The sequence below is a fragment of the Pristis pectinata genome, chromosome 8 (genome assembly GCF_009764475.1).
Source record: "Pristis pectinata isolate sPriPec2 chromosome 8, sPriPec2.1.pri, whole genome shotgun sequence".
Classification (NCBI taxonomy): Eukaryota; Metazoa; Chordata; class Chondrichthyes; order Rhinopristiformes; family Pristidae; genus Pristis; species Pristis pectinata.
In genome coordinates, this window is record NC_067412.1 from 17,995,042 (window position 1) to 18,014,201 (window position 19,160).

The 19,160-nt window shown below is 43.0% G+C and overlaps 2 protein-coding genes and 1 long non-coding RNA gene across 3 annotated transcripts; 2 read left to right on the plus strand and 1 right to left on the minus strand.

Moving 5' to 3' along the window:
• Positions 1-3,394: 3,394 nt before the first annotated feature.
• LOC127573872 (uncharacterized) lies at positions 3,395-4,415 on the minus strand. Its single transcript, XR_007956830.1, has 3 exons — positions 4,243-4,415; positions 3,791-3,902; positions 3,395-3,679 (listed from the first exon to the last, which is right to left on the minus strand). It is a non-coding gene; the product is annotated as an uncharacterized LOC127573872 (long non-coding RNA).
• A 1,677-nt stretch (positions 4,416-6,092) lies between these two features.
• LOC127573724 (phosphoinositide-interacting protein-like) lies at positions 6,093-11,411 on the plus strand. Its single transcript, XM_052022186.1, has 2 exons — positions 6,093-6,145; positions 10,698-11,411. Exon 2 carries the CDS (start codon positions 10,711-10,713, stop codon positions 11,110-11,112), a length of 402 nt encoding a protein of 133 aa, XP_051878146.1. The 5' UTR covers positions 6,093-6,145; positions 10,698-10,710; the 3' UTR covers positions 11,113-11,411.
• Positions 11,412-15,608: 4,197 nt separating this feature from the next.
• Positions 15,609-16,115, plus strand: si:dkeyp-72e1.6 (transmembrane protein 238-like). Its single transcript, XM_052021274.1, has one exon. It carries the CDS (start codon positions 15,609-15,611, stop codon positions 16,113-16,115), a length of 507 nt encoding a protein of 168 aa, XP_051877234.1.
• Positions 16,116-19,160: the final 3,045 nt, after the last annotated feature.

Here is a 19,160-nt window from a genome sequence, read left to right on the forward strand (position 1 = left end):
AAATACGGGCTATTTTATCCCCTCAAACCTGACCCACTGTTCAATAAAGTCATGACTGATATTTTTCTTAAGCACCACATTCTTGTACTAATCCCAAGAGTCTCAATTCTTTAATTTTCAAAAGTCTATTGATATCTGTTTTGAAAGCAAGCAGTGAATGAGCCTCCACAGCCTTGTTGGGTAGAGGATTCCAAAGATTCCTCACCTTCTGGATGAAAAGCTCTCAGTCCAGAATGACCTACCTACAATTTCTGAGGCATCCAGTCAGGGGAAAGCATCTATTCCTCCATCTACTCTGCAGCTTTGTGTACATTTTGTATGTTTTGACAAGATCACCTCTCATTCTGCATTCCAGAGCATATAGTATCTCTCCTCTCCCAGAAATCAGTCTCATGAACCCTTGTTGCACACCTCTATCACAAGTACATGCTTCCTTAGAGCAACCAGACCTGAACACAATGTTCTGGGAACTGTCTTACCAAGGCTCTATCTAATTTCAGTAAGGCACCTTCATGCTTCTATTCAAATCCTCTTGTAATAAAGACCAACATACCATTTGACTTCCGAATTGCTTCCTGTACCTGCAGATTAACTGTCAGTAAATTTTGTCAAGGACCTCGGGTCCCTCTGAGCACCAACTTTCATTTTTACACAATTTAAAATTTACTGTTCTAGTGTTTTTTCTGCCAAAGTGGATGACCTTGACCTCCCATTTTACCACGCTGTGTGCCACCTGCCACATCACTGCCCTTTTATTTCACCTGTCTATATCTGCCCAAAGACTCTCTGTTTTCTTACAATTCTTACTGCCACCAAGCTTTGTATTAGCAAACCTGGGGATGTTGTTCTTGGTCCCTTTATTCAAATCGTTGATCTATTTGGTGAACAGCTGGGGTCCCAGCATCCCACATGTCACAGTCTCCCATCCCAAAAATTATTCCTGCTCTCTTTTCCTGTCCATTAACCAATCCTCAATCCATGCCAGTATGGTGTGCTCTGATTTTTGTTTTAATAGTTTCTTGTGGATGCTTTATGGCCATTTTCTGACATTCTTTAGATTCTGGAAGGGTTCCAATGATATTGGAGGGTTACTTTAATCCTACTATTCTAAAAAAGAAGGCAGACAGAAAATAGGGAATTATAGACCAGTTAGCCTGACGGTGGCGGAGAAAATGCCGGAGTTCTTTATAAAAGATTAATAGCGGAGCACTTGGGGAAGAGAGACAGAATCAGATAAAGTCAACATGGATTTACAAAAGGGAAATCATACTTGTATTTTTTTCAGGATGTAACCAGCAGAATAGATAAGGGCAAACCAGTGGATGTGGCATATTTGAATTTCCAGAAGGCTTTGGATAAAGTTCGGCATAAGAAATTAGTATGCAAAATTAAAGCACACGGGATTGGGGATAAAGTACTGACTTGGATAGAGAACTAGTTGGCTGGTAGGAAACAAAAGATTAGAAATAAATGAGTTTCTTTATGAATGGCAGGCAGTGGACTAGCAAGATACCAATGAAATCAGCACTGGGATCCCAGCTACTCACAATACATATAGCAGTTAATTCCCTCATCTAAATCATTGCTATCTCCAAGTCTGCAGATGATACAAAGTCGGATGAGTGAGTTGTGAGGAGGATCCAGGGAGGTGAGGGATTGGGCACAGCAGATGCAGGAGAATATAGATAAATGTGAGGTCATCCACTTTAATATCAATAACAAGATGGCAGATTATTATCTGAATGGCAATAGATTAGAAAATGGGAGGTACAATGAGACCTAGGTGCACCAGTCAATGAGGGTAAGTGTGCAGGTATGGCAGGTGGCTGAAGATATTTGTATTTTACCATTCATAATGGTAATGAGAGGATCCAAGAACAGGAGATATGTAAGATATTTATTAGTCACATGTACATCGAAACACACAGTGAAATGCGTCTTTTTGCATTAAGAATGCGCTGGGGGCAGCCCACAAGTGTTGCCACTCTTCCAGCACCAACATAGCATTTAGCATTTTTAAGACTGAAATGAAGAAAAAATTCTTCATCCAAAGAGTGGTGAACCTCCGAACTTCTGTACCACAGCAGTTGAATCCAAACCATTAAATATGTTTAAGAAGTTAGATATTGTTCTTAGAACTAGATGGATCAAGGGATATGAAGAAAAAGCAGAAACGTGTTTCAGACTTTGAATGATCAGCCACAATTGTATTGAATGGTGGAACAGGTTGGATCGAACATACAGCTTCGTCTTGCTCCTGTTTTTCTGTTTGTATGTTTCTACCCGATTGAAAACCTCCTGAAAGTGCAAATATTCCGCGTCAATTGGTTTGCCCTTAACTATTCTGCAAGTTACAACCTAAAAAAGTTAACAGATTCAACAAACATGACTTCACTTTGATAAATCCATGTTGATTCTGCCAAATCTATTATTATTTTCTAAATACCCTGTTGTCAACTTGGTATTGGTTTCTTATTGTCACTTATACCGACCTGTCTTGCATACGGTTTGTACAGATCAATTCATTACACAGTGCATTGATCTAGTACAGGGTAAAACAATAACAGAATACAGAGTAAAGTGTGGCAGCTACAGAGGAAGTGCGGTGCAGGGAGACAATAAGGTGCAAGGTCACAACAAGGTAGATTGTGAGATCCAGAGTCCGTCTTATAGATTCCACTTCTGCCTGGCTAAATGGCCTGTTAATCCTTGAGGGGTTACATTTGCTCCCATCTATTCTGTGGGAATTTCTATAAAGTGTTGTAAGATAACAACCTGTGCATCCACCTCTTTCAAAATTTTACGATGCAAGTCATCCGGCCCTGAAGATTTATTGGCTTTAACTATTAAAGGAGTCCTATTAACTCCTCCGATACTGATCTTTTACCAATGTTTCTTTCAGCTCCTCATTCATGCTCGACCCATTTCCCACTATTTCCATCTTTTTTCATTGAAGACAGGCGTAAAATATTTAGTTAATTTCTTTGCCGTTCCCTTTACTCCCAATTTCATTTCTCCAGTTTCAATCTGAAAGGGACCCACATTAACTTTTAATCCGCATATGCAGTCTCTTGTGTATCCACATTAACGTTTGCTAGTCTTTCCATTTTACATAGGTACAGAAACATTTACAGCCTGTTTTTATCCTAGAATCGTATTCTACTTTATCACCTGCGGTGACTGAGTCTGGATCTATTGTGATATGTCTTTGAGGTGTAGTTGCGAATTGTAGCGAACTGCCTCTTATTACAGTAGGCCGTTTATTTAAGAATACCGTTTCACAGCACGAATTATGCAACCATACACAACGGCATGAAATGAGAGAGATCCTGCAAACTTGTCATCTCCACCTGTTTAAAGCATCTGAAAATGCAGCTGGCAGATGTGTATTGACGTTTGCGATGCCCAGGAACACAGCGAATAGTTGATCTTTCGTCATAACTTATTTCTCTGCACTGAGTGATTATTTGCAGAGCTGACTTTATGTCGGGAAAGCGTATGTCAGCAGGCTGAATCTGATCAAAGTTCACTGGATACAGGTGGTAAGGTACACGCGTGTCTCCCACCAAATAACAACACATTTATTCAGTTACAGCGTTGACCTCACGCCTCAGAATTCTGTCCACCGATGTATTTCTCCCAAAGGGTCTGCACCGTTTTGTGGTGTATGCAGCTCAGCCTGTGGAAACATTTTCGTAAGGCTTAAACGATTATAGTTTATTTGTAAGCCTTTCGTTGGTGTAGCAAACTATAATTTTCCCGAGCAGGACTTACACAGCTTGTTATTTACCTGTGACCTTCGGTGTGTACAAACTGGACATGTTGTTGGGAAGAACTCAATCACAGCAGCTGCGTTAGTCACATTCTCGAAGATGATGCCACGATGTTTAATCAAGTGCACTCTATGAATAGTGATAAGCACATATCAATAAATGCACATGGCAAGCGGTGCTAGCTGAAAGCTTAGTCACTACCATGTCAGCAACGAGACTTTCTGGAGGGGTTTTGCTTTTTAAGCAATGCAATAAGTCGCCGTAAATATGCGTGTCGCAACACGCTTCTGAAACCAACCGAAGCGAGGACTCCTGGACTCCTTTGCTCCCAAGATTAAGACCGTCCTGTCCACCTGGATGACTGCCCCCGTCCCTTCTCCGTTCCCAGAGGGTCACATTTCTGCCCCCCACTCATGAGCTTGCACCTCCCCAATGTTCTTATTTTATACACTTAATTTTTCAAACTTACCTCGTCCACGGGGCTTCCTGTTCCCCGATCCTCACACCATTAAGCTCCTGACCAGCAAAGTTCTCTTCCTGGCCCACAGTTTACGTGTTCTCTCTCTTCAGAAACTCAGCCCATCTCCTTTAAATTTGCCGCCATCATCTCTCTCTTCACGCAGAAACCCCTCCACCGCTCAGGCCTTGCAAATGATCACATCATCTACATCTTCCCTCAGCCGTACTTGAATCTGTTACAGCCTTCCAAATTCCTGCCCAGACCTTCTCCCTTAAATCTGCCCCTGTCGCAATACCGGTAAGGATTGTTGTCATAATCACTAACGGCGTCCTAGGCGATTGTGACAAAGGTGATCGAGCCCTTCTCTCCCTCCCTGACCTGGTTGCTTTGACAAAACCGTCCTCCTCCTCCTCGGTTGCCCCTACATGTAGCCCAGCTGGATAGGACTTCACTCACCCAGTTCCATTCTTATCCATTTAGTTGTAGCCAGAGAATCTCCTGCAGGACCTCCCTTTCGCTTCTTTCATTCCCGCATATATAATGACAAGTTCCACACCATCACTTTGACCCTTCCACGGTCTTTAACTTGTCTGAAGTCCCATTCCTTTGCTACTGATTCCTCTGTCTGGGAACTATAAAAGAGAACGAGTTTGCAAACTCGGTGTCCAATTTGACCCTGAGAAAATCTTCAGACAATATTTTTGCAACATCACTAAAGACCACTCCATTGGCTGCCTTTATTTGCCACTAAACCTGACTTGTTCAAACGCGCTCTTGATTTGGATCCCTCAATCTCCCTCTCCAAATTTGAGATCAAGCTACCTTGTGCTACCTCACAACAAGGTTCTCATTCAAGCACTCCGTTAACCAAACCCTCAAACTCTCGTCGTGTTCTGAAATCCTTCCACGGTCTCTGTAAGTAATTCTCTGAGATACCTGTCTGTTTTCCATTCTGGTCTCTTGCTCATCCCCAAATATACTTTGGAGATGAGCAAGTCCTAACTCTGGAATTTCCTCCCGACACCGCTAGGTCTCTCTTCGACCGTTTCTTCTGTTAATACCTCGCTGTACGAAGCTGATGGTCATCTGCCCACACACCTTGTTATGTAGCTGGAGGACAATAGGCTCCAGGAAGCGCTTTAGGGCGCTTTGCGTTATTAAATTCGCCATCACATAACCTGAGTCTCATATTGTTAGGACAGAACAATCCCCACAAACAAACTGTCTTTTATTATCCTGAGGAAGGAATATCAATTTGCGAGCAAGCATCAATGGTTATTTTATTCAAGGGAAAATAATTATTTTGTGGTGAGTGGAGTATTCGTTAGTGAGGGCAAAAACGCCACTTAATCATTTTAACGGAAGTTGAAAGTAGCCGGAATGGATTCCAAGAACTACTTTTCTCGTTGTAAAACAAAGCCACTCTCTGACAGTCTGAATGGTGATTTTAGTCATTGTGACACACAAGTGCGGCGCATGATGAGCGAGCTCCTGGGCGACAGTGAGAGCGCCTCCTTTGGGGGTTGGCTCTTTCCTGTTTCTACCCACGGCCCGTGGTTCTGTGGAAAACAGAATGGTGTTTTTTTTTTCCCTCATCATTAGTCCGACAATGAAACTTTGCTGAATTGTTACAAAATCTCCCCGTCTCTTGTTTCATCACAGCCACTAAAGTGTTTGCCGGGCGCAATCTAAGGTGGATTTCTGGACTGCAAAGTAAGTACAGTACAGTGTATAACCTCGCTGAGGTATCGTGAACATCCAACTTCGCGCCCGCCTCTCTCTCTCACTCTCTCCCCAACGGTTGTTGCAGGCAGAATGGGTCAGTCTGAAACAGTCGATTGTAAACGTGGAACCAAAATTTCAGACCACATGGCGATATTCCAAACAACCGTAAAAGTTTATTTGGTTACTTGTAAGTATTGGCGCATTGGTTGCAAAGAAGCGAGTGAAACCCTTCAATGGAGACACTGAAGACTGCAGATGCTAGAATCTGGAGCAAAAAACAATCTGCTGGAGGAACTCAGCGGGTCGAGCAGCATCTGGGGGTGGGGGTGGGGGGGGGAAGCAAATGTCGACGTTTCGGGTCGAAATCCTGGTGCAGGGTCCGAGCCCGAAATGTCGACAGTTTCTTTCCCTCGACAGATTCTGTTCGACCCGCTGAATTCCTCCAGCAGATTTTTTATTGCTTGAAATCCTTCAATGTCTCATCTTCTCCAAACCTTCCTGCGCCAAGGCGACAACTAGATGGAGAGCTTACTGCAAAATCTCGGCAAAAAGTAATCAAACCACTCTTCGTAGAGAAAAGAAAATAACTGTTTCATGGGGCTGGGCTATATCGTTGTTTATCCGTTTCAGAAAGTGATTTTTGCTTCAGTTAGCCTTATACTGCGACGAACATTGAGACTAAAATCGCAATTCAACAGTAAAATATTCCCCCTCTATAAATTGCAACAGGCGCAGGCCGAACAAGTACGAGAGATGGAAAGGCGACCAAAATATGTTCTGGGCAGGGGAGGGCTGGAGAGAGAGTATTTCTGACTGAACTACATTACACTGCACGCCCAATTCACCACAGATTTATCAGAGCAGCACGTTAAATTACACTTGATTTCTATCTCGTCATCAATATCCTCAGGCGTTTTCACCCGCCTGCCTCCTTCTCTCCGTTGCTGCACGCCTTTCACACATGTTTATTATTATTTAAATGTGTCCTTACTTCCCCAACCTATACTCCATATGCCTGCCGCAGTGTTCCTCTGTGTGCTGTTTTACACTTTGGTGTTATTGTATTTTGTATCCCAGGGCCGAAAGTGAGGCAGAAAGCAAGCGATCCAATCAAAGAAGCGGGGACACTGAGCTGCAACCGAGTGATTGATAAGGCGAGAGGGTGGGTTAAGTTACAGCGCCTTACCCCACGGAAACGGAGCCTTCTGCCCACCAACTCCGCGCCGACCACCCATTTCCACTACTCCAACACTAATCCCATTTCATTCTTTCCACATTCCTCTCAACTCTCCCAAGTTTCATTGGGTCCAGTGAACAGAACTCATCCCCTTTGCCTGCATCCCTGCCAGCATTATAGCTAACAGCACCAAGTCATCGAGGGAGTATAAGTAAAATGTCGGAGAGGACTCCCGCGAAGTCAGTTCATCGGTGTTAGATGGAAATATCTCTTAACGTGGGTAAAGATAGTAGTTCAGAGAATGGAATGCACTGTTTATATCCCAGATGATTTACAACTGCACATCGGTGGGTGCCATTTATCAAATCCTTAAGAAATATGTTTCAGTTCCATGGGGCTCAGGAAGATCAGTGACATTCCAATTATTTACTGAATTATCACTGAATCATAATAGAAGCTGGACCAAGATCATAACGGATGCTGACTGGATGGATGTGTGTCGCCCGTTCCCATTCAGAAGGTTCGGTTACTCACTTCCAACACCTGAACATAAAACCTAAACTGACTGTGCAGTGCAGTACCGAGCTACACTGCCTGTTCTGGACTACAACAGTGTTGTAAAGGTGACTATAAAGTACTTGAGATCCCTTGAGGTCATGAAATGCATGCCTTTCTTTAAAACACTTGTCTGATCCAAGACGTTGAAGGATGCCATATAAATGCAAATCTTATTTTTGCTTTTTCTTCTCCCCTTTCCTGTATTCAAGGTGAAATTCTTTGCTGCATACGTTGACCAGACAAACGTATTTGGACACTCGTGCAGGTTACCCATAGAATAAGACTTCAACACTATCAGTGCCTCCTGTAGGCCATACAGCCTCATAGTTCTTGCTTCACCATTCAACAAGATCATGGTTGGTCAGATCTTGGCCTCAGCTCCATTTTCCTGCCATACTCTTGATTCCCCTATAATCCCCAATTGTATCTATTTCAGCCTAAGAGGAACATTGACATTTTGATCGAAGAAGCTGAAAACCATTGGATTCTAAAGTGAAGTTTGAAAATATGCTGGTTAATTCAATAACTTGCATTTATATGCAACTTTAACATTGAAAAGATATCATAAACTGTATTTGGAAGAACAGGTAGAGGAATGAAATGGGAAACAGGAAAGCAGTGGTTAGGAGACCTGATTGAAAGCTTTGCAGAAGAAATAGGGTCCAAACAGATTTTCCAAAGGACAAGAGAGAGGGATATTGGGAAGGTTTTGAAGGGAAATCAAGATAGTAGAAAATGGAGCAGCAAATGAACATGTAGTGGCAGTTGTGGAAACAGAGTTCAGTGGACTGTAGAACCAGTAGAGGCTCAGGGATACAGAGGAAAAGGGTCACAAGTGAATTTAAATATAAGGCTAAAGCTGAAATGTTATGAATGGGGAATCAACAAAGGTCATCGAATACAGGGATGATAAACCAGCAGAATAGTGTGGACAAAAGTCTTTGAATATATGCAAGACTGAGATTGGTAGAATTGGGAACTACAGGGAATTCAAGGGCTATGGCGAACTGAGAGGAAATTGAGGCCACGTTCTTATTGAATGACAGGGCAGACTTGAGGGGTGTATGGGCAACTCCATCTATTTCTTATATTCTTATGTCCAAAATGTACATTTGTAGAGGGTAAGAGGGAGGACTACAAGGACTATCACTGGCATAGTTGTACTTGTAAATCTTAGACATATATTAAGTATTGATGGTGGTGAACTGAGATAGGTCAGTGTTAAGTGGTGGAGCCTCACTGGAGCCAGCCCACTGCCTTCAATCCCTTGGTCCAGATGTCTAGAATAGATTCCACTGTTATCTTGCATGGGGATGGGGTGGGGGGGGGGGGGGCAAGTAGGCCTCAGGTGGTTTGTTCCTGATGGATCTCCTTTGGATCCCATGAGTCATGTTTCAGAGGTGAAAAATCTGAACTTTCAATAAAATATTAAGCTTGTCCCCCAGGTAATACTTAAATTCAAATTTTGAACTTTAAAAATGAAATTTGGTGATTGTGATAGTGACCTTATGTATTGCACATCAAGGCGCATGTTATTAATTTTTTTCAACAAATTATTTCTATCTTGCAGGGCATACTGGTACTAAAATAAAAACAGGAAATACTGGTACTAAAATAAAAACAGGTCAGGCAGCATCTGCAGTGAGAGAAGTAGAGTTAAAGGTTCAGGTCAATGGCCTTTCATCAGAACTGGGAAAGATGGCAATCAAGAATGTGGTTGCAGAGAAGGGGGAGGGTGGAGAGAGCAAAGGTGATGTCCGTGATAGGGTGGAGACTTAGAGAAAATGGATGACATAAATCGATGAATGAAAACAAAGTACTGCAAATGCTGGAAATCAGAAATAAAAACGGGAAGTTCTGGAAGCACTGCAGTTTTGCTGTAGGTTATCCATCTATAATACTATTTCATTGTTTCTCTCTCCACTGACACTGCCTGATCAATAGGATTTCTCCTACAATTCTGACCCTGATTTCACAGCTTTTACACATCCCTTTGTTTGCTTCCCTCATTAACCTATCAACCAGATATCTTCACCAAAGCTTGTTATCACAACAACTCTATCCCAGATAGTCCCCTTTTTTAAACAAAAACAAGTTTATTTCAAGTACTATAATACCACAATACTACAGCAATCACTATAAACTACAACAATAACTAACACAAACTAAATTAAAGTATTCCCATCCTCATCCGGGATGCAATTTATCCCCTGTGGTGCCCAACAGTCCTGGAACACCTCCATGGTGCCCATGGACACTGCGTCTTCTTTCTCCAGGGATACCTGGGCATGAACATACCCCCTGGAAGACTGCCAGGCAGCTCGGGCAGAGTCCTCGGCTGCCTGCCTCCATGATCCACTGATAGCTAGTTTGGCCAACTCCAGAAGCAAGGCTACCAGGACATCTTCCCCCCGACCTGCCCCTGAGAGATATTCCCTTTGTCCTATCCACCCCTGCACTACTTTCTGTGTAACTTAAAACTAACTTGTTTTCCTTTTTTTCCCGGTTCTGAAAAAGGATCTTTGACCTGAGACATTCTGTTTCTCTCTCCACAGATGCTGCCTGACCAGCTGAGTGTTTGCACCATTTTCTGTTTTTATGTCATAGATTGGTGGTGGCTGAGAGAACGTTGTGAAGGTTTCTTAATTGCATCTAATCTGTCTGGAGGAGGTGTAAAAAGAGAGAGAGAGAGAGAATTGGGGAGAGTGGAAAGAAATGCTGGAACTGTAATATATATTTGGTGGAAATCTGAAGTAAAAGAATACGCTGAAAAAGTCCAACAGGTCAGGCAGCATCTGAGGAGAGAGAAAAACTGCTACCTGGTGCTGGGTTCTTGGACTTTTGAGGTAGGCATACAGTAGCAATGATGGGCCGAATGATTTCCCCCTTGTCATTAGTTCATATGATTCCTTGTGGGACTGCCCAGCCAGCACACAAGACCGATCTTTACAATGATATACCAACAATGTAATGCGATCGATTGCACATATTTCTGCTTTTGCAGATTACCAGGAAAAATGCAACTTGTGGCCTTGAGCTCGACCGAGCAGTTCGGCTCAGATCAACTTTCCTTCCACACAAGTGCGAGGACCTACTCTTCCAGAGGGTCACAATCCCGGCCAGAGTTTCAAGCGGAGCTCGGCGGTGCGTCCGAAGGCGAGGGGTACACCAACTGGGTCTACTATCACAAACCCGTAACTGTCTTCGTCATTGGAGTTTTCGCCTTGCTGGCCGGCGTCATCCTCACTATCCTGTACTTCATTCGACTGGTCGAGGTCCCTTACGTCCTTGGGCCAGTTTGCCTCTCCATTGGATTGATGTTCATGGTTACCGGTCTCGTGTGGATCCCGATCGTTAAGGAAAAGATCAGACAGAACAGATTAATAAGGAAACTGCACGCCCGACGGTCCGCTGCGTGATGCACGCGTTACCTTGGGTTTATCGGACACACGCGTGGTTCAAACGGAACATCTCCCTGCAGGGTTCTGTCCTGTCCCTTCAATGCATCAGCCTCACTTTAGCGGGTTATCAGCGTTATTACACCCGGAGCTCTTCTGGCAATTAGCTGCGAGTTCCCACTCTTTACATTGTCAGGTGATCACCTCACAACCTTTAATCCCTCACTTTCGGGATCATAAACCGTTTGAGGTGTCCCAACCCTCACCTTGGACCTTAATCGGAAGAAGATTGTTCTAATGACCACCATCCCTCCCTCTGAATCCTCGACCCCTCACCCAGTACAGATTAGAATTTAAATAATGGACGGGAAGTGGCGATTTCAAAGTTGTACAACAGTTTTTTTCTGGGTTCAGAAAATAAATGTACGCTTTCTAATTGCCATGAGCCCCGACATGTTTTATTCGGTATTGTTCCTTAAATTACAACGGTAACTCTGTTCCTCCCTCTCCAAATGGTAGACTAGTTGGAGAGTTAGAACATGTGGAATCCAGGGTGTGGTAGCCAGTTGGATACAATATTGGCGGTGGAAGGGGGCAGAGGGCGGTAGTGGAGGGTTGTTTTTTAGACTGGAAGACCGTGACCAGTGGTGTGCCGCAGGGTACACTGCTGCTTGCTATCTACATAACGATTTGGATGAAAATGTTGTTAATATGGTGAGTAAGTTTGTGGACGATATCACATTTGGTGGTATGGTGGACAGAGAAGAGGGTTATCTAGGTTTAGGAGGGGATCTAGACCAACTTGGGAAGTGGGCCCGAAAATGGCAAATGTAATTTAACTCAGACAAGTGCAAGTTATTGCACTTTGTAAGTTAAACCAGGGCAGGATTTACACAGTGAATGGTAGGGCCCTGGAGAGTGTTGTAGAACAGAGGGACCTAGGAGTACAAGAACATAGTTCCCTGAAGGTGGAGATGCAGGTAGACCGTGTGGTGACGAAGGCATTTGGCATGCTTGCCTTCATCAGTCAGGGCACTGAGTACAAGAATTGGGACATCGTGTTCCAAATGTACAAGACCTTGGTTAGCCCACGCTTGGAGTATTGTGTGCAGTTCTGGCCGCCCAGCTATAGGAAGAATGTCATTAAGCAGGAAAAGGTGCAGAAAAGATTCACAATGGAACTGGAGAACTTGAGCTACAGGGGCAGGCTGGGACTTGTTATCCCTGGGGCATAGGAGGCTGCGGGGTGACCTTATTCAGAGTTATAAAATCATGAGGGACACAGTTAAGGTGAATGGTCTTTTTCCCAGGGTGGGGGTCTAAAACTAGAGGGCGTAGGTTTAAGGTGAGAGGGGAGAGATTCAAAAGGGGTCTGAGGGGCAACCTTTTCACACAGAGGGTGGTACATGTGTGGAATGAGCTGCCGGGGAATTACAACGTTTAAAAGACATTTAGAGAGGTACATGGATAAGAACGGTTTAGATATGGGTCAAACGCGGGGAAATGGGTCTAGCTGAAGGAGACAACTTGATCGGCATGGACGAGTCAAGGGCCTGTTTCCATGTTGTATAGCTCTGTGACTCTATGACTGAAATGCTGCCTGACCTCCTGGATATTAACTGCATTCTCTGTTTATATTACGACGTCGATGTGGATTTATGAAGGTGATTGAGGTGTTAACGAGCAAGGCAAAGACCCCCGGCCAGCCCATGATCCCCTGCCCGGCCCATTGCATTGATGGGGACTTGGGAGAAAGGGACAGCTCCTGACATCCCTCGTTGTTGCCCCTCGCCAATCCGCACTCCTCTCCTTTGTCATCTCCCGCTCCACTGAAGTTCCGTCCACAATGTTCCTGCAGCCCAGCCTTCATTTTCCGATTATAGCAGCCTCTAATCCTTCACTAATTTAATCTATAATGCGAGAATAATGATTGGGGTACAGGAGAATAATTTAAAATGAAAATGGAAACTTATAAAGTCATGGTCATTTTTATCATACAGCTCAGAAATGGGCCCTTCTGCCCATCACGTCCATGCTGACCATCATGCGTCCATCTATGCTCATTTCCATGTACCAGCACTTGGTAGGTAGCCTTCTACGCCTTGGCGAATCTGGTGCTCGTTCAGATACTCCTCTTAAATGCCGTGATGGTACCTGACTTCACCACCGCTCAGGCAGAAACTGCTTTATCCTACAACTGCAATCTTTTAGTGTATTCTCTATCGTAATTACGGCATCCGTTTCCCTCTCTTTCTCTCATACACCATGCAGCAGAATTTTATTCACAACGGTACTTAATAGATATAATGTTTTAATTTTTTAATTTAATTGACACATTAAATTCACAGCATAATATTGCATGTTATCGAAAATAAAGTTAAATACTTTCTGTTACAATTGAAATATATTTTAAGATTTGCTATTTGATACAAAAGGAAGAAAACTTTGGTTCAGAGGTTTCCTAAAATGTTTTAGAATATAAAACCTTTGTAAGATAGCAGCCTAAATCTGAATCTCGTCAAATATCTAATGTACCGTGCATGTAATGAAAAGTGACTAGGAGCGTTTAACCATTTTATTCGTTTAATGTTTTGGACATGTAATCCTTTAATAAACATAGGAGTTAATTTAACAGAATATCTGCCTGCAAAAGTATTTTCAGTGCTGTCGGGTAACATTTATACTGTCCCATAAATGCCTAGTGCATAAGTGCCAAAATTGCTTTTACAAATAGTTTGTCTGCTACTTATAGATCTGGAGCACAGTGAGAGTTAGTGCTTTACCGAAAGGAGACTATAATGGTAAACCATAACCTACAAATAAAGAAGGGCTAGTTACCAGACGTTTAATTTTTCCATAAAGCACTGAATGTGGCCGCATTTCCAATAATTATAAGTGTACATGAAACGTTTGCCAAAGGCTGCAGTAGCTTTAGTGTCAGTGGCCTGACGTGGCAGGTGTTCGATGTTATACAACAAGATAAAATAAATGTGATTCTGATGCTGCCAGTTAGTGAGTTCATCCACATCATATTTAGGACTATTGCAATACTTAAATCGTATTGTTTTTGATTAAAAAAATCCATAGGTCAACAGAGTCTCGATGGCAGAAAAGCAAACCCCAGCTGCATATACAATTCCTACTAAGACAACTGGGGCTATTTCGTGAAAATGTTACTCTCACACCCTTGCGATTCATTTGCAGGCAATTGCACTTTTTTTAAATGTAGGAGCCAAGAAGTGACTGTATCGGTCTGAGAAATGATCCACCTCACAGAACCTTCAGTCTGCGCGCACGGAATGATTTCCTTACAAAACGGTACCGTGTGATATAACTGCAAAACGACAGTATTTCGAACTCTTTGCAGTAATCAAGGTAGTACTGTGGACTCTGATGATGAGTAATATTAACACCTACCCCAACTGCCAATAGCAGTGAGGCACGACGCCCTTAACAAAGTATTATGAAGTTTTGGGGGATCACGTCAGAAAATTTAGATAAGAAATCTCAAAATTTCAGGATACACTTTGTGCCGCGTGGTTTTGGAGTGAACGTCTGAAAGTAAATTGTGTGCTTTCCCTTTACAGAAGGTTTTTATACACTTGGCAGCAAGTGCGAAGTTGAGGCGACTTGGTTTTCTGAGGCGCTACGTGATTCTTTTGCTCTCCTCGCTGCGATGCACCATGTTCCGCTCGGTGTGAGGGGGGCAGTGAGGGTCTGCTCCATTAGGAAAGCACAACATTAATTTAAAAACAAAAACACAGCAGTCGGCTGTCGGCAGCCTGTCAGCCTTGATACCTGACTGACCTCTTTCGATTTGCATAGTGAACTCATTCGACGCACTTCACATGGTTAGAGAACCGCAAGGAGTTTCAATCTTACGGAAAATATCCCTTAAGGCAAGGCCCGCGTTGTTTTGTCCAGAAAGCAGTAAATTCCTAACTTCCATAAGCAAATATTTAATGTTTTCTTAAGCAAATGACTACGATTAAGAATGAACGAATTCCCCAAATTTTGCATCAATACAACAATGCAACATTTGGAAAATGAAAGAGCAACAATCTGCCGGAGGAACTCAGCGGGTCGAGCAGCGTCTCTGGAGGTTGTCGACAGTTCCCTTCCCACACACACACACACACACACACACACAGATGCTGCCCGACCCGCCGAGTTCCTCCAGCAGTTTGTTTGTCGCTCCAGATCTCAGCCTCTTGTGTCTCCTTAGAAAAGAAAGGGAGCGGCGAGGGTGGTTAGGAGAATAAAAATCTGCAAAGGGTCCTTGAGTTGGTGTGCGTTCCCTCTCTCTCTCTGTGCTCAAGTGGATTCCAGGTCGACGTGTACAACTGAAAGCGCCAAGGGAAGCCACGGTCACTGGTTCCTCGGTCTGGGAGGCACCAACTCCGCCCACAGATGACGTGCAGCCAGGTGCTGCACCCAGGTGAATGGGCTGCTTGTGTTGGCTGCGACCTTTCGCCCGCGGGTACCTGTGCGGGCAGGTGTAACGCGCTGGTGCCGCTATGGCGTTCCAGCAGGCTGGCTTGGGTCGCTGTGCCTGCGCCTTCTGGCTGGCGATTGCCTTCGACGCGGTGGGGCTGACCGTGCTGCTGATCGGCGTCTTCGTCAATATCTTCTTCTACGACTTCCTGATCTACGCCGGCTCCATCGTGATCTTCATGAGCTTGGTCTGGTGGATCTTCTGGTACACAGGCAACATCGAGGTGCCGCTCGACGAGCTGGAGGACGACGTGGGTCTCAAGAAGGAGGCCAAGCTGACGGGCTTCTTCAGGAGTTTCTCCAGGAGACTGTCGAGGAGTTGGAGGAGCAAGGGGGCGAGGACGCCGTCCAGCACCTTGACCAACCGGACAAACGAGGCGGTCAGCTCCGCGGACAGCAGGATGAGAGAGGGTCCGATTCACCTCCGTGCGGCTGACACGCCTCTGAAGACCCTCTCTGCTTCTGTGAGCTCCGAGGTGAACTTCAGCCCGTCGGACAAAGCGACAGACACAGGGAACGTGACCATCTAGCCGGGTAACAATGCTGATTTATCCTCCTTAGCGAGGTTTTTATTTTGTGTGTTTACTTTGCAAGGAGCGTTTGCCCTGTAGCTAATAATTAACCGTTCCTGCTATTGGGATATCGGGAAATTGACCTGTGAGAACTGGGAGCTGTTTACAGTGCGGTGCATTACTGGGTGGGGGCTTTAATCCAACTTCGTTTTCTGAAAGCCATTCTGCAGGCAGGCAAGGCCCTGGAAGGGCCTCGAATGTTTCAAAGACTTTAGAAAGAGATGATTTGCTGTGAAAGTTTCATACACTTGGGGCAGAGGTTTTAGCGTCATCATCCTCCCCTTCTCTGTGTTGTTCGTGACATCATAATTGAGACTGACTGCCCTCAGTGTTTCAGCAGCTCGCTGTTACTGTGTTTGTACCTCACTGTTGTCCTACAGAAAGTGCTGATCAGCCCCAAGTATGCGTCACGACTTTAGCCACATGCACTCACACTTTTTATTACTGCATAATTAGTCAAATATATTATATATTTTATCAGGTTTATTTTAATTCAAAGTAAAAGATTCTATACGTGTCATCAACCACATTCCCCTTTGACTTTCAAATGAATCCAAATTTTTCTTTTAGTAGTAACGATATCCAAAATATGGTACAGTGTTAATGTATGACATATTGTCTATTTTGCAGTTCAACAGTACAACAAAATCAGTCAAGACATATGTAGCATAGTAGCTGAAATAAATGTAATTTTTAATGTAGCAAGGCTTTTGTTGTAAATATAGATGGTTATATAGATAGTGATAAAATGTCTATAAATACAAGATTAGTGTGCTCTGTTTTCTTGAGCAGAAATAATTGCCACGGAAACATTGTAAGTGGAATTTTAGAGATTCCACAACGAATGCAGCGTGATATGGTCAAATTCTCTCAAATGGAAGATCTGTATGGATAATGCTATAAAGATCCATTTTAGTGTTGATTCCATTAGCACTCTCACTACTGGGAACACATCCTGAGCGCTAAACAAGGTACAAATGGGAAAGGAAACATCTCTGGTGAAATGTGACAGATAGTGTTACCCAGCAGTTTGTACTGAGGCCTCAACTTATTAAGGAGTTGAATGAAGGAAGAGTGAATTGTACAGCCAAGTTTGCAGATGACAGTAAATTAGAAGGAAAAGTAAGAAACTACAATGGGACAGAGGCAAATTGAGTGTTCAAAACTATGATGGATGTTGTATAATACATTCCATTTTTGATCCAAGAGATACAAATTGGAATCTCTTTTTAATTTTAATGACTTAGAAGAGCAAAAGAAGTCAGGTGCCCATGCACAGAGCTCAATAAAAACTATTGCATAAAAATAATAGTGAATGAAACATTGGCATTTATCTAAATAGGATACAAAGAAATCTGGGGTCATACCCCAGATAGAGCATGACATTGAGCTTTGGGTCTAAATCTGTGGAAGTCCTTGGACAGTTTTTATCATGGAAGTACTGGAACAATAACAGGGATTATGAGAATGATCTTCATAAACTGTTTTCTGACAGTTTTAAACCCAAGAAGATATCTTTGCTGTTCATTAAATGTGCCATGGAATTTTTCAAATTAAACTATAATCTTTGACAATATGTTATCTCTCCTGATATTGCATTGGAGCATTAGTCTAGCGTGTAACTGCAAAAATCCTTATATGCTGTAGAGCTAATGTCCACAAAGGTGTCATCAAGCTGTCATCTAGAAATACAGTTTTAATAACTGAACTAACTTGGTACAGGAATTTCTAAAAATGAGGGCATGGAGGGAGATAATAAGTTATAAATGGGTGGAATATAGGAAAAAAAGTAGACAGAACAAGATAGTGTAGGAGATAATTCATATTACACTTTATTTATCACAATGAGGACGTATCTGAAATTGAAATGATAAAAGTTTGAAGGAAGGGTTTGAAGTGGTTTTCCCTGATCATTGAATAACATGGATAAGTTGAACACAGGAACATTGAAGGATAAACACTGCGCACTACTAATCGATATCATACAATGTTATACTTATTAGTTTAAACAGAAATTAAATTGGGTTTTCAGTATAAGTGTCCTTATGGATATTTGCTCCCGGTGGCTGATTTTCTTGTACTTCCAAGCTTAAGCAATGCAATAGTTCCCAAGGCCATCACAACTGAACTGTTTAGGTCCTTGACAGACATTTGTACTTGTACACTATTAGCTGTGGTTACAAATGGAAATCTTGGTTGGATTTTTATTTTTGATCCTGGGATACCAATGATTGTATCCCTGTTGGCACCCTACTGAGGTCGGCACAGAAAGACAATTAGACCTGCATTTTTCCAGGTCTCTGTAATCTATGTTACTCAAGAAATTGCAAGATTTAATTTTAAATGATGAATTAAAATGATCTGGGAATTGGGAAGAGATTCTGTGAATACCCTGATATTTTTCCCCAATGGTTTGATTCCTTTTGTGAAGATCATTAGTTGCTGACAGGTTCCAGAATGATTATTTTTATCTTCATTCGTGGGGCATGAGTGTGATGGGCAGCTGTAATTGCCCATCCTTAAGATCCCACTGAGGAGGGGGGAATTCTAGGGTTTTAACCCAGTTATGATGAGTCCATGGTAATATATTTCCAAAATAGATGGGGGTTTGACACTTAACCTTGCTGAGTTACTGCAATGCATTATGTTGATGGCACACTGCAGACACAATCACTGTGACTGAGGGATTGCTTTTGCAGTATCCTGTGTATTCAGTCATTTCTTGATCACATGGAGTGAATCAAATTGGCTGGAGACTTCCTTCTGTGATTGTGAACACCTCAGGATGAGGCTGAAATTGGTTATGAACTTGATACTTCTGAATGAGGATGATTGCAAAGGCTTTAGCTTTGTGCTTTGCACTTACTGGGCTTTGCCAACATTGAAAATTGGGATGTTCATGGAACCTGGTTCTCAGTGGGATCTCTTCCCTGTGGCACACTATTTCTGCTGTTTATCATATAAAAAGTCCTGTGTGGTATCATGGCAAGACTGGCATTTCAT